At 39.0% G+C, this 16,202-nt stretch overlaps 1 protein-coding gene across 3 annotated transcripts in view; it reads right to left on the bottom strand.

The window, feature by feature from the left end:
- si:ch211-136a13.1 (HHIP-like protein 1) overlaps positions 1-8,794 on the bottom strand; it is a 29,189-nt gene extending 20,395 nt beyond the window's left edge. The window contains exons 1-3 of one of the 3 annotated variants that reach the window (XM_036149897.1): positions 8,422-8,794; positions 8,036-8,102; positions 5,322-5,662 (exon numbers count right to left, since the gene is read on the bottom strand). In XM_036149897.1, coding sequence (XP_036005790.1) covers positions 5,322-5,633 — 312 coding nt within the window. In that variant the 5' untranslated portion in view covers positions 5,634-5,662; positions 8,036-8,102; positions 8,422-8,794. Of the gene's footprint in view, positions 1-5,321; positions 6,326-8,035; positions 8,103-8,421 lie in introns of those variants that run through there. The other 2 variants (XM_036149898.1, XM_036149896.1) reach the window with 2 other exon arrangements.
- Positions 8,795-16,202: the final 7,408 nt, after the last annotated feature.

The following is a 16,202-nucleotide window of genomic DNA, read 5'->3' as shown; positions in this document are numbered from 1 at the left end:
TAGACTAAAATACTCTCTGCTCCATTAAAAGTAATGTTGCAACATTGTACCCAAGTGTAGATACTCAGTCATGCAGGACATAAAAATGTCCTGCATGACTGAGTATCATGCAGGACTAGATTTCATGCAACTAGATTTCTTCTCTTTTTTCTTGAAGACATTTTCCTTTTCATCCAAACTCAAGAAGCCTTTTGGATGAGAAGTAAGAGGGAGCTGGTGCCTATTTCCAGCGTTCATTGAGGAGAGGTGAGGTATGCTCTAGACAGGTCACTGGTTCATTACAGAAACACACAGGTCAAACAAGCATGTATGCACACACTTAGACCTAAGGGCAATTTAGAAAAACCAATGAACTTAAAGTAAGAATGTGGAAGGAACCCAAAGTACCCATAGAGAACTTATGCATGCACAGGATAAGATGCAAACTCTGTGCAGAAAGACCCCAAGCCAGGATGTCATTGCTGAAAAGCAACAGTGCTACCAACAGCACCACCTTGCAGACAGGAATATTGTTTTAAAAGACATATTTCAATAGGAAAGTTGTCATTTTGACCAGTTGCTACAACTTATACTGTAGATAGATAGATAGATAGATAGATAGATAGATAGATAGATAGATAGATAGATAGATAGATAGATAGATAGATAGATAGATAGATAGATAGATAGATAGATAGATAGATAGATAGATAGATAGATAGATAGATCTATCTATCTATCTATAGATAGATAGATAGATAGATAGATAGATAGATAGATAGATAGATAGATAGATGATAGATAGATAGATAGATAGATAGATAGATAGATAGATAGATAGATAGATAGATAGATAGATAGATAGATAGATAGATAGATAGATAGATAGATAGATTTCACCACTGTGCTAAAATCAGTTTTCTATTTTAAAAATCTGATTTTAGACTCAGTGAGATGTGCCAGACAGCCCATCTCTATAGAAGAAAAAACCGCTCACGGCATTTATGTCAAAATAAAGAGTCATTCCAGTTTTCAATTCGCCAGGACAATCAATAGGTGCATGCAGTTGTTATCCTTCTGTTTTAGGGCCATATAGATCTCTGTATCATCTGCATAATAATGGAAAACAATTTTGTGTTTTCTAAGAATGGAACAGAGGGACTGCCCAGATAAAATACTGAGACCCAAACATCCAGCCCTGTGGGATCCCACACAACAATGCAGCAGAGGAGGATCTACAATCATTTTGATCACCACAGAGAGTTCTTGGAGCCAGGTACAGTCTAAATGACTCCAGCACAAATGCGTAAACAATGCTCCAAGTGGAATACTAGAATATTCCACAAGGCAGGTGGTAAATTAAGGAGAACTAGGATTATACAGTGTCTGTATCTGTCCCAAGAAATACGTCTTAAAAACCCTCAACAACTTGGATTCTAGGCTATGAAGAGAATTGAAAACCAGACAAAAAAAACTCTTTTTCACCTCAAAGGCATTTCATTTGGAGCAAATGAGGTCGACGTGCATGGAGCGCTTTAGAGAAAATGTCAGGAATGCAGGATTATGCTTTCTTGTTGCTAACTACAATAACTGACTGACAGGCTTTCATGCCATGCTGCCAGATAGACAGCAGACCAGGATGCAACAGTAAAAGAGACAGGATTGTTGCCTTTGTTAGAAAAGACAAGGTAACTCTGCACATACATACATTCACAGCCACAATTTACACAACACTGACATTCTGTTAAAGAGATAGTTATCCATCAAGTAGAAATGTCCAGTTACCCAGATTAAGAGGCAAAAACTACAATAAACCCCATCCCAATAGAGGATATTTAAGACATATCAAAGTATAGTCATGAACTAGAATCAGAATATAAAGGAGTAACATTCTGAATGAGGCAACCGATTCTCCTGAAGTACTTAAAACAAAACAAAAAATGTCAGGCCTTTACCATTTGTTTAGCAAAATACCATATTTAATCTATAGTAGGTTGAATTTGAATTTATATCTGTCTATAAAATGATCCACTCACCCTATGTCATGCACAAACAAAATATTTATAGCCATCTTTATCATCATCTAGCATCGTTCCGGTTTTTCATTCTAGGTAGGTCAGTCATTTCAAGATAAGGTAGGCAACAAAAAGGTTCAGACTTCACAGTACAAAATAAACATTTTGTGTCAGCAGCGGGAATAACTGTTTTCATGAGATTGAAGTTTCTTGATCAGTTGCAGCTTGACAGAATTTTTTTTTATTTGCCACATTTGGATTTATCCCCTTTATTATGCAGCTGGACTCTACGTATACTGAATAGGTTTTCCTTTGATTTGATTGGCCAAAATTACTTTTGTCCATGTTGCCATGTTTCAGCCACTTGACGGCGATTAACCAAACGTTGCTGCTGAGAAAATTAAAAAGATTTTGGGTCCTTTTATAACTGGGTTGAATAAATGCATGCAACCAAAAACAGCCACACTCTAACAATGGAGGCACATCAGAGTATAATTTAGACGTTCTGTCTGTTTTGTCTCTTCTGCCTCCTCAGGCTTTAGTGAGATGTTTCGAAAGTGAATTCCAGGTTTCTCTGGGCTTAAAAGAGGACCTCCGTGTTGTGGGTTTACTCAGAGTAAGACTCCGGTCAGTGAGGTAACTGTGCCACCTTTTGTGCTTTCTTTTTTAATCTTAAGCCACCAAAGGTGATTATCATTCCAAATACAATTATTAAAATGCCTAAACAAAGCATTAACAAAGATATACGAAAAGTTAAACCACATTTGAAGTTACACACCACAGTGCTTTTTTGGACTGGTCAAACTCAACCCAGTTCTATTTAAAATGTCTCTAAAGGGAGCTTTATAACCTCACTTAAAAAAAACACTTTTTAACCGTATGTGTTTTCACTGCTCTGAAGTCGGCCAACAGTCAAATCTAACTAACAGCAGTAAACTCGTAGACACTTTGCAGCACTGTTATTACACACATAACCCAGCCTGTCCTGTATGGAAAGAACTGCTCTGGGCTATAATTACCACAACGATAGAACCTATATTTTAGGATTTGGTGATTTGTCACTGCCTTTTCATAGAATGTGATGCACTGAACTTCAATAAAGACGTGTATTTAGTATTTTTAAAGCATTGAGGTAGCTAATTCCAAAATGAAAGCATTAATTCTTTTGTTCAAGTAACTCATGATATTTTAGGGGAAACGTATTAGCCTGTTTAGTTTAGCTATAAAGGGCACGCCAAATTAGTGGCGCACCTATCATTCAATTTCCACAAAAGAGCTGCACGTAGCTGGCGTCTGGGCTGCAAAGTCAGCACGTAATTATGTAATCAGTGAGTCGTACTGACTTCAAGGCTCATTCCAGTAATGTGGAGGCTGGGCTTTAGTGCCAGGGTCTCGTTAAGATTAGAGAAAGTAAAACATACTGAAATAGAAATGCTAAGTAGATGAAATAATTTCCCAAACAAAGACTGTAGTGGGAAAAAGATTATCACAATAACGTTCTAAATTTAGAGATACATTTCAGGCCGTAACTGCTTAAGTCTAAACTGTTGTAGGAAATGGAAGCAGTGTGAGTGCAGGAGGCAATGTACATTGACAAACTAAGTTTGTGATGTTTTAAATGCTGTTTCCCAAAATTCGTTTTTTTTTTTTAACTTTGTCAAGAAAACAAAAACTCAAATAAATGATCACATTAGAACATTTTGTGTTGCATTTTGGGGTTAGGAAGCAATAGAACCGTATTTGCCTACTTGCTCACTAGCCACCTTATATAGCTGCTTGATTGCTTGCTAATAGAAATATGAATCAACAGACACACAAAGCAGAAACTCAAGAATCAAAATGGGGAAGAAAAGGAGGGTGAAGTAACTTTGAATGTTGCATGGTGGCTGGTGGCAAACAGACTTGTCTGCATTTCAGAAATTCCCATGTTGAAGTTAGGATCAGAGAACAATGGACTGATTGGTTTAAGGTGGTAAAATTAAGTATTATGTATATAGTGCAAACTCTTCTGCCATCATCTGTTGGTAAGTTGCGGAGAGCCATTGACCTAAAAAGCTCAACAAGCTTATAAAGAAGGCTGTTGTTGATCCGGGGAGTTTGCTCTGGAACCTTCAGAGATGATTGTGCAGAGAAGGATCGTCGTAAAATGAAGAACATTACAGAAAACTCTGGGCATCCTCTTCAATAGACATACAACAGCAGAGTGTCTTCAAACAGAAGCTTCTTAAGATGTGATGTAAGACAGACTGCTACAGGAGAAACTTTCTGTCCACAGTGGCAGAAAACAACACTTGATGCTACTTCAGGCTGGTGATAGTGGGTGGCATGGGACCAATTAAACACTGTTTAGTCCTAAACTGCTTTCTGGAAACTGACAATGAACACTGACTATGAGTTCATTGTACTTCAACGGCCTTCACCGTCTCACCAACTCATCAGAGCACTTTAGGGAAATGGGGGATTTACATCATGGATGTTCAGCGGGCAAATCTGCAAAAACTGTGTGAAGCTTTGATGCCATGAACCTCCTGTTGCCTGTTTCAACTCAGTACCAGCAAGGTGTATTTAATGCAGTGGCTGGTAAGTGTGTGTTTAGGAAATGTTACTTAGAAAGGCTTTCCTACAACTAACCATAACATTACAACCTAAAACACCAAGTGTGTAGTATTCTTAACATTTCTACTCTTAACTTTTTTATGCTACAATATTTAAACACTCACGTACCTGAATATTTTTGGTAGATCAATCAATCGTTTTCTCAAAGATGCAGAGGAATTACTACAAAATGATAATTTGAGTTCCCCTTATCACGGGGCATCAAAGGGGAACGCTGATGTATGTTGGGTTTTCAGACAGGAGCTACACTGAAACCCTTCAAAATGTATTGTGATAAATATTTATTGGGCTTCCTATACCTATTACACAGCTTATTATATCTACACCAGCTTACATTTTACAGTATTTTCAGTTTATTAGATTTGAGTAAAACTTTAATCCTCCCTGCTGCATATATTGTTCATGAAAATCAGTATTTTCAAGACGTATTAACCTCCCTAACCTCCCACTGTCTAGAGACAGTGCTCAACAGCCCATCTAGTGGTGAACTTTTGGTTATTGCTCCTTTAATAGACTTTAAAGTCTCCTTTAATAGACTTTAATATACCTCATGACAGTTCACATTTCAGCATTTCTGACATTTTTATAGGGTAAGCAAAAGTCACAAATGAGTGAAACATAATAACCCTGGATATGTAAAATAATCACACATAAGGATCTTAAAGACATGCAAAATAACTGCAAAGATGCACAAACGTGCTATTCTCTTACCTGACAGAGGATGCTGCGTATGTATTTGCCACAGGCTGCATAACCAGAATGGTCAAAGTTTTCCATAATTGAGTAGAACCTACTCGATATTTCTTCATCCTTCTGCAGATCGCAGCATCCAAACTTGGCATATTCTTTGCAAAAGACCAGTGGCTGCTGAGGCCCAAATGGAGGTTTGTAATCCAAACACTGGGGGTGACAGCAGACCCTCCAGGTCTGGAGAAGCAGCAGCAGGACGAGGGGATGTAGTTTGGGTAAAACTGAATGCTGCAGAATCTTCTTGGGGACCAAATCCTTTTGATGTAGAATCATGCTGTCACTCAGTTCAGGAAAGTCCGTCCCTTTACCCAGAAAACGATAAAACAACAGATTCATAAGACAAAAGTTAGAGGGTTTTTATGGTTTCATTTACTGGATGTGTATCAAGAGCCTTTTCAGCCTCTGACTGTGTCTATTGTTGTGAATAAATGTTTTATTAAATGACGTTCCTAATTCCATAAAGTTTTAAAATAAAGGACCTCGTTTTAAACTGTTCAAGCCACAATAATTTGTGTTGCTGATTGTCATGCAAAGAAAAGCCTGGGGGAACATTGTGATCTGGAACAGATGATAAAGGGTAGGTTACTTGTTTGGTGGCCAAGTGGATAAAATTGGCTGTGTTGAATTGAAACCAAAATCCCAGAAGGCCCTTCTCTGTCACAATATGAGAGACTATTGAAAATTTAGCAACTTTGGATATTTCACCCAAAGAAATGCAAAAGAAGCAAAAAGATACAAAGTGGCACAAAGTAGTTTGCATATGTCATCACGAATGCACTTTGATGCAAAACAGCAAATATAATAATTTGTTCTCTTACCAATTTATTTTGTTTTAGTGTTTTGTCATGCTTAAATCCTTTAGATCATCGAACAGTCTGAATATCAGCAACAGTTGTCTGGAACAATTCATGAGCTCAACCGCGCATATGCTGCAGGACAGGGGCGGTGCGAGCCATTTGGGTGCCTTAAGCATATAAGCTTTATGGTGCCCCACCCCGACCCCCAACCCCAAAAATGAACAGAAAAGTATTTCTCAGTGTGTTTCTCTTTATTTCCAAAATGACTTTATATTGCATCTCCTCTTTATATTGCATCTCCTCTTACTTATTGCATATATTGCATATATGCAATAAGTAAGAGGAGAAATCAAAATTATGATAAACAACAGGTTTTAAATGGGATTAAAGGAAATAAAGTTCAATGAATAAAATGCAACAATGGGGAGTGTAATACAGATCTGGGATTCATCCGATAAAGGCTGTTAGAATAAGATGTTTCTTTTGTGCTGTTTTCAAATGTATTATTTGTTTGATGCAAACCCCTAAAAACATCAAAGATGTCTGAGTTTTCAGAGAAAACTGGTGCATATGACCATGACAAAGTTTGAGTCATGGTTTTCCTGAGGAAGATTCATTAGGAGGAGCTCATCAGAACCAAAAATCCTCAAAGTCTGCAGATCTTCCACATATTATTTTAGATTAACAGAATTTAACACTGCTGTTCAGAGTAAATCATTTTTTTTAATTAGGACGGATTCCTGATTGAAAAATTAGGAATTTAATGCTGTTAAAAGGAAATTGAGTTAATGCGGCATCATCATCACTATTTATTTATAAAGCACTTTAAAACAAAGTACTGTACAGGTAGGCCTACATAAGAACTAAAAGGGTAAAAATATAACAACAGCAACAATAATAATAATAATAATAATAATAATAATAATAATAATAATAATAATAATAATAATAATAATAATAATAAAACAAAAGCAATAAACAAAATACTAGGTTGAAAGTATAATAAAATCTTCAATAATAGCAAAAAAGAAACCATGGCTGGCCTAATGGCCATGCTCTCTGATAGCCTGTTTAAAAAGATGAGCTTTTAAAACACACTAAAATTAATTTAATGATCCAGCAGACCTCACAGAAAGAGGGAGATGTGTTAACTTTGACAGCCCTGGTTGCAGGGGGTTTTTCAGCGTTACCAAGCCGTTTTCCATTCATCAGCTTGACTTTGTAAAAGTATCACCTGTAGCGTACCTTTACAACCCTGATCTTTATGGGCATGTGCCCCCCACTCTGCCAGGCACTGTGCAGGATAATGAATCAAAACACACAAGCAAGTCCACCTCTGGATGGCAAAAAACAAACAAATAATGAAGAAGCTGAGCGAGTGGCCTAGTCAAACCCTAGGCTTAAATCTGACTGAGCCGATGCACTGTGATCGATTATGTAAAGAAGCATGGCCTATAGTTCCTGCACAGTGATGTACAAGACACATTGTCAGTCATCACGTGTTGGTAGTTGTTGCTGCTGAAGCCTCTGGGATTGGGGGGAATTACTTTTTCACATAGCAACAGACACTGGTTTGAATATTTTTTCCTCTATGATTAATCTTTTGAAAACTGCATACTCCAGTTGTATTTGTCTGATATTGAAACTTGTTTGATGCTACGAAACATTTAGTTGTGACAAAATCCAAGTGCATTGCAAAAACCCACTATTTATTTTAGCAGTCTTTACCATCAAATGCGTTACAGGTGAGAAATTAACCAAACTAGTTACATTTAACACTGCGGACATGAATTTTAAATAAGTTATACATACAAAATGGTTCATATTGATAGATCTGGTAATATTCTTTTGAGTAGTTCATATGACGTGGGAACTTACACAACACCGCTGATGTCTAGAAGCATGAAAGTGTGTATCGAACACACTAGCCCAGCATCACACCTGCCTGCAAGTTGACGAGACGTTCAGAGTTCACATGATGGGTTACATCATCGACCCAAAACAACACCCCCATACAGCCCCCCCCCCCTGCATCTGCATATGTCATAAAATGTTCTCAGTTCGACTCAGATCTGGTGGATTTCTTGAAGACACCAGTGGATCACAGCACAAATCCCCTAGAGGGGAAAAAAGTCAAGCAATAACTGAATTTGAGAGTCCATTGCATCTCAGTTTTTCTATACTACAACTAATGGGCAATGCAGAATCTTTAAAAAAAGGTTACATAACTTCATGGAAAGCGTTTAAAAAATAAAGAGCTTCACCTTCATCCAAGGCTTGTGAAAAATATTTACTTCCAGACCGAGGTCACGTTGAGACTCCCCCTGTGTTTGCTCTGGACGTGCTCACTTGCTGCAGTGGGTGGAAGCCATGCTTAGAGAGGGAGAGAGAGACAGCAGAGAAAGTGTGAGAGAGGTTCTTTCATTTCCACATGGAGCCACGCTGCAGTCTTGGCTAAGAGCCCTCCCACTGCATGTCTTCACTCCTCCTCTTCCTCCTCTTTTCTCTCTCTTCTTTGGCTCCCCTCACAAAGACATTCCTTCCCGTAGCATGTGGCACATATAGTCCTGAAGTTGCATCTTTTCATCTCTCCTCCCACTGAGCTCCCCCCACGATCTTCAGCATTCCCACACCTTCTCTCCGTCTGTGCCGCCTCAAGACAGACTCCCACTACTGTGTGTTTGTCTGTGTCTGTGTGTGCGTGTGGGTGCAGCTCTGTGTGTAGGTGCGTGGTCAGATGAGCCAGGACGTGTGCTGGAAGTGAACAGCAATGGATTCCCGAGACATTATCCCAAACCTGAATCTCATCTGAAAGAACGGAGCTATCCAGCATTTTCATCCAGAGGATGCATTATGATATCTCCCCCTAGCTCAGAGAGAAAAACATAAAACACTAAATAGTATTTTAAAAATCTTCAAATATTTCAATATCTTTGAAATACTTGGAGCAGACAAAGGCAATGTCTTCTGGAAGTGGTTTAGTATGGAAGCCACATCAAATGGACATGCAGCAGAAATAAGTTACTTTACAGACTGAAACACGCATGAACAGTACCAAGCTGTTGAGGGATTAGACTTCTGTTGAAATAAGAAGAGGAACCTCCTAATCATAATTGGTGGCATTCCTGGTAAAAAAAAAAATAATAATAAAGCTATCAAATCCATCAGTTTTTGACTGCATTTGAAAATACTAACAAAAATAATACCGCAGGACTCTTATTGTGAGCTTCCAAGATTTCTTCATTTATCATCCTCCTGATAATGATCCTTGGTGTCTGGTGATTGGATAAAGTCCAGCCTTGTTTTGCTTTTTTTATTCGTTTGTGCAAAACCCCCAACTTGAATCCAACCACACACCAGGAAACCGTATTTAGTAAAGCTCCCATAAATGAACTTCTACCACTCTTCTGTGATTGTGGAAACTTTTTAATTTTTTTTTTAGTATTTTAGAGCACCCTCAGACATATCAGCTCCCCTTTTTAGTAACCACTGTGAAGTTTGAGTATGAATACGGGGTATTCATCCTCCGAGGTTTCAGCGGCATCTGGCTGTTCGAGCCGATACAAGGAGGCTGATCTGGGGCTGCCGCTCCTCTGCCTTCCTCCTCTGGAACGGAGCAGTCAGGTATGCTAGCTAAACTCATAGCCAGTGCATCAGCTAGGGGCAGGAGGGAAGAGGAGGACGGCTGTTTGCTTGATGGTGTGCTCTGATTGGAGAATATGAATTATGTAGAAAGAGATAACCTACGTAGAACGACAAATTGTTTTCTGATCTGACCGTTTTTGAGCGAAGCAATAAAGCTGACCGCACCTGAGCAGGTTCTTTGGTAATCACTTTTGACATTCGGACGGCCTCAACAGTGCACAGCAGATCATATTAGACCTCCAAAACCTCAGAAAATGAAATTTGTTGTCATGGCCCCTTTAAAGGTAGCAGCCAGTTTACCTGGGTCTTTCTGTATAGAGACACCTAGGGACAGGTGAGTAGTAGAAAGCTATTTGGTTCTATTTGTATTTGCAGCGAGAAGTTGAATACTTTGCTGCTTTGGTAAAACAGCTAAGGCATCAGGTATGCTAAAGGATTACAAAAATGTATATTATGGTCCACCCGGAGCATTTCTTTCTTGCATACCTAATATTGTTTTGTGCACAGATTTCATTCACATGCATGTTGCTGATTGTGAGCAAAACGGGCCTTTCTTCTAGGACATCAGTAAAAGGGTCAACCAGTGTTTTACCACATGAAGTTGTATGCATTTATGTAATGGCCTGATGAGCATTTATGGGATTGTCTTCTAAATTATGGGAATGAGAAGGCATGAACTGCATGTGAAAGCAGGAACTTTCTGATGCACTTCAGCACGTTTGTTGATTATTGCCTATTTCAAATTCTGCATGTATGCTAAAATAGTCTTAATCCCCAAATGTAGCAGACATCAACCCCATTGTTAGTTTGAGGTTATTGTATTTTTCTTTAGGACTTTATGAACGTGATTCCACTGCATAGTTTACTTTTTGTGCCAAATGTGAGATTTCAATGAATGTCTTTCCTATACGGCTCCAGTCTATTCAGGTTTTGCCTGTTGTCCGCATCAGTCAGTAACCTCAGGAGCTATTTTGTTTGTGAAATTTTATTTATTAATTTTTTTTACGTACCTAGTTTGGGAAATGTGCTTAGTGTAGCCATGAGATCTATTAAATGATTATCTATTATCAGTTTATTTTTCTGTTGTGCAATGAGCTGGACTTTTGTGGTCATTTTAAAGTCAGTCATAGTTTTGCATGCATGGTTTGGCCTTTTAAGGTGATACTTTGTAGATCTTGTTTAGGGTCTGTCTAATCTTAGTAATGCTGCTTGTAATCCTTACGTATCAATGCATAGATTTGGGGTCAAACTCACATGGCTCAGTTTCAATCCAGTTTATAACAATTTGAGCACCCAGCATGTGAAGGAAACTTGTTTTAGCTCCCTTTGTGCATAGCAGAGCAGGAAAATACATACCACAGTCTAACTCTTGTAGAACATTTGAAATACTTTTTTAAAAACTTTCAGATGTTCACAGACAGGATTTTATATCCAATCCAATGCACTAACTTGTATATAAGTTGTATTTTTCTCACATACACATTTGCCAAAACCCAATCATCCCCACACCCACAATTATCTCACACACACACAAACACACACACATAGTTTTTTTTTTTTTTTTGCTGCCTCAATGCCAAAGACAGCCCAAGGGTTTAGCTTCACAAGCTTTCACCCTACTGCTCTGCTTGATAAATGCAAAAAAAATGATTGGATATTAATTTGGGATTATTTCAAGTTCAATGAATACACAAACTGAAGGTTAAAAGAGAAAGCATTTTGCCTCATCTAATTAGATGAGGCACAACATTAAAAGGGAGAAAATTTGACAAAAATAGAGCACATGAAAATAGGAGTACAAGAGTCTCCTTCTACACCTGCAGAAAGAGAGCTAAAAACAACAGCAAAACCAACCAAAAAAGTATCACATGTACACAGTAAATGTGTCTGTGTAAAATTTACTTAAATTGAAAATATACTCAAAACCAGATACCATTTGGTCCTTCTCAAAAAGGTTGTCTTTTATTTGTATAAATCTTACTCAGATAAATTTCCTGTGTACAAATAACCAACATCACTGGAAAAATAAGTAGTGTTATTTACAGTAATACAAGATGCATAAAGTGACAGCCAAAGCTAACAACAGGGTTTAGCTGTATAGAAGTGAATATGTAAACACCTGAATCCAAGCCCCTGTGGGTGTTTGTAAAAATGCACTTGTATATGTAAGGTTTAGCCATAAGAAAAATGCTCAATAGTGGTTGTGAGGAGCCAAAGACCAGACCAGACCCCCAGAGCACCAAGGCAGACACCAGGAAGACCAGAACCCCAGACGTCCGATAGGGCCCCCAGAGTACAGGAGCCCCTCGGCTCTGCTCCCTCATCCCAGAAAAGTGTAGAGGAGAGCCCCAGGAAATCTCCCAGCAGTAGTGGTTGAACTGAAAATTAAAAGTTATCATCTGTCCCAGTCAGAAAATGAGTCGTTATTCTTTTTTTCTTTCTTTTTTTTTCTTGCTAGAAGCAGAAAAATACATGTTGAAAATTTGTCATTGTCTGTATCAGACTTGCCATCAGTGTGTGAATTGACTGAGGTATGTAAAGGAATAAAGTAAATACTCATAACATCACCTTTTCATTTTCTGTGTTTGATAAACTGATGCAGTTAAACTGGAAATCCATAAGATGGATCAGTACTGTGCGTATACCTGGCATAAAGGCTTTTGTGGGAGTATAAACACTATGCTACCATCTGTTTCTCATTATTGCAGAGCCCCATTTCAGGCCAGCGAGTATCTGCTGTCTGGCTGGCTGGCTACCAGATCGTTTATCACTCGGAACTCAAAGGTACAAATATCATCTGCTGCGTTTAACTCTTTATTAAACAGATTATTGGGTACTTTATCAAATCAAGTCATTTAGTAATTTGTTTTTATAATAGCAAAATACATTAATAGGGACTTGAATTAAAAGCAAATATATTTTTCTATTGATTCAAACAGTGCTTTCATCTTTGAATCAATAGATACCCCTGTGTATCAGGTATAAAAGCAGCTGACCCAAATAAGTGAGTCAGACTTAGGAGTTGGAATTGCAAGCATTGAGAACATTGGTCGATAGTGTTTAGTGTTACTTACTGCTTTGAACGTCAGCCCATGTCAGCAATGATGTTGCTAACAGGACTTTAAAACTCACCCAACCTGTCCTTTACACATTGCCTTGGTAGCACCGGCTTCGGGCATCGCTGAGTCAGCGCTTTGCGCTAGCAGCTCGAACTGATAAGGCTCAGGCCTACTGGGTTCCTCAAACCATCCGTCAACCACTGGAGAGGACAGGGTGAAATATCCTCCGCCTCAAAAGACCAAACTATGGCATGACCGCCAGTGTTGCACTGGTCACTCATGTTTCAGCATGTCACTTTCCTTCCTCCTGAACACAGTCCCGCTTAACCCCCACCTCTCATCCGTAGACTTGGCCCTGCCCCTCAGGGTCTCTTTGTACTGCCTACATTGATGGCATTTCTCAAAATGTATCTGGGTTATGCTTTTACATCGTGGTGAGTTACACTTTAAAGCTCCAGTGTGTAAGATTTACATCCATCCAGAGGTGCAATAAATGAGTTACAAAAGACCTCACTGTTAGGCACGTAATAACCACTACAGAACCCACGGACTATCATAAATGTGACAATTGTAACAATTATGTCCCCCATGTATTTGATACCGAGCTAATGCTAATAGCTGCGGTTATCATGTGAAATGGTTTTTGGTAACCTGCAGACTCAGAGATCATCTGGTGAAGTGAGAGGAAGACGTAGACAAACAAACTGGCTGTCTCTGCTAAGAGGACAGAGTAGTTATTGCATTTAATGGTTAAGTCAAAACTTCACAATCAGCTTTATTGGTCAAGACTGTACGCACAGACTTTTGTTTCAAGTGCTCATAGCAGATAGACATTGAGTATTAATATATTAATGTCATGGGTTTTAGGTGTTTGGCCCATATGCAGAACACAATCGGGAGGCAAGAGCAGTTTAAAGATGTTTATTTTCAGGCTCGGAGATACAATGAGAACAAAGTGAGCGGCCGACAGTGATCAAGACGCCAGGATCAAAACACGCCGGGCACAGGTAACCTAGCCGGGGGCAGAAGAACTGGTTCAGTGGAACTCTTCTCTAGGTGGAACTAGGTGACCGAGTGACAGGTGAGCCGGCAGGTGGAACGGAGGCGGGGAGCCCAAGCAGCACCGCAGCGGGAAGCAGGGAGCAGAGTACAGCCAAAAGAACTAGGGCGAATCCAGGAAAGGGAACTCTTGTCCGGCTTGGTAATACAAAGGGGGCTCGAGGGGAATGCCAGAGCAAAATCTGAGCGAAGTGGATCCAGGAACTTGACTTGAAGCTTCAGCACTCGAAAGAGCGTCTGGAGAGTAATCCAGAGCACAAGGCGATCTGTGAGAAAACAGGAGACACGAGTTAGCGCTGGAAATAAGAAACACGAGTAGCGCTGGAACAATAAACTGTCAAGAGACAGTGGCCACGAAAGTGTACCACAACGGTTTAACACTCTGGCGTCCTTCAGCTGACTGCAACCCACTTTTAAGCTCCAGGCCAGAGCTGCCGAACGAGCCGCAGGTGCGCACCACGCCCACCTATCAACTACGATCACCTGTGAGAGGGAAAGGGAAGAGAGCAGGCAGTGCTGACATGAAACTGTACAGCACAGCCTGCAGAATCCTGACAATTAATTTTACAGGAAATAAAATAAAGGATAAAAGAAAAAGTATGTATGTGTTTGTGCAAGCTAAGAAGGTTAAAACAAAAACTATGCAGGAAAAAAGAAACATAGTTATAGTAAGATGTATTCAGCAATGAAAATATTTCATAATCATGTTTATTTAGCTTCAAAGCCTACCACTGAAATTGTGACCCTTTTTGGTAAAAATTTGATTGTGCTACTGAGCTTTCGGCCTACAGCATGAGGAATAATGACAAGACCTGGAACTGCATTTTGTTATTGAGGTGTGACATGGAAACTTGAATCTGCACGTTTTCCAGGATAAACACACAGCTCCAAGAATGAGATTATATTTGGAGGATTAAAGGGCCAAAAACTGGCCTTGTACCACAGTGTTTCATGTCTACGTAGCCTGTTTGTTCCAGATGTACACACTGGATTACTGTGATCATTCTTTCGATGGATACCCTTTGTAATCAGTGTGACAGAGTTCCAGCAGTCGTATGGGATGTTTCTGATTTGTCCTCCGTCACAATAGAAACGTTGTTTACTCTTATAGAACGCACACATCATCTCCTTCCCTTTGACTTTAAATCCAGCATGGTCAGATCTTGTTAAATGAATTTAAGTGAAATTAGGTTTTTTGTTCTTGTTATTGTTCAGGTCGAAGCCCAAAGTAGTATCCGTCAGTTTTCGGTTTGGATTTTCCCAAATCCCTACGTCTTTTTTGGAACTGTAAATAGTTTACATCCGCAGTCTTGATTAGAGCTTTGGCATAAAACACAAAAGTATTTTCTGCAGACAGCATTTAAGCTTGGCTTTTAAAGTGTGCTAATCTTTAGAATGAGTAAGGGTGAGTCATTCTTTACTGGAAGCACAACCACACACACACACACACACATACACACATAATTTAAGTGAATTTACAAGATTCTTTTTTTCTCTGACTCACCCTGAGGAGGATTGGCAAAACACAACAATGCTCTTCCTACTCCTTTACTTTTGATCTTTTTTTTTTTATTATTGTTTAGTGCACGTTTTACAGGATATTCAATGTAAAAATTATGCCGTTTAATTTTTTTCTCTCTCTGTAAAATCATTCACAATAGAAGGGATAGGCATTTCAGTTTTAGGTTGTGTAAAGTAATTTATTTCAGAAGTGACGCGGACACAAGGTGACTTAGCCCTTAATTCCTCATCTTTCACTCCTGTTTGTGTCCGTTCCGTTACAGACCGCCTTCGTGACTCCGTGAAAACCGAAGCCTACTACATCCGTGGTTACTAGGTCCGCTCCGCAGTCCCTTGGAGCCCGAGGAGAGAATGTGCAATTATCGTCATTACAATTAGAACGCAAATCTATTTGGAGAGGATCAGCATGTTTCAGATTAAATGTTGAAATGACAACTCTGCTTTCTTATTTTGTGCAAAAAGGAGTGGTTTGCATCAGATATTTAAATAAAACAGTTAATTTTATTGTGAATAATATATTTAATAATGTATTTAACTTGTGGTTAATGATCTCTATTTACTTTTTTTTAAGTAGGAGAGTAAAGAAAGAACAAGAAGAGAAAAAAAAGAAAGAAGAGGTGAAAGAAAGAAGAGATAAAAGGGAGAGAATGATAAAACGTCCTCTGTCTGCTCCATCACCTGGAAAGAGACGCAAAAAGAACAGCACAACCAACAGACATAAAGCAACAGATACAATCGAGTAACAATACCATTGCTAAATC

The sequence above is a fragment of the Fundulus heteroclitus genome, chromosome 18, assembly GCF_011125445.2.
Source record: "Fundulus heteroclitus isolate FHET01 chromosome 18, MU-UCD_Fhet_4.1, whole genome shotgun sequence".
Classification (NCBI taxonomy): Eukaryota; Metazoa; Chordata; class Actinopteri; order Cyprinodontiformes; family Fundulidae; genus Fundulus; species Fundulus heteroclitus.
Note: the sequence above shows the minus strand (reverse complement) of the source record. Positions and strands in the feature narration are given on the sequence as shown.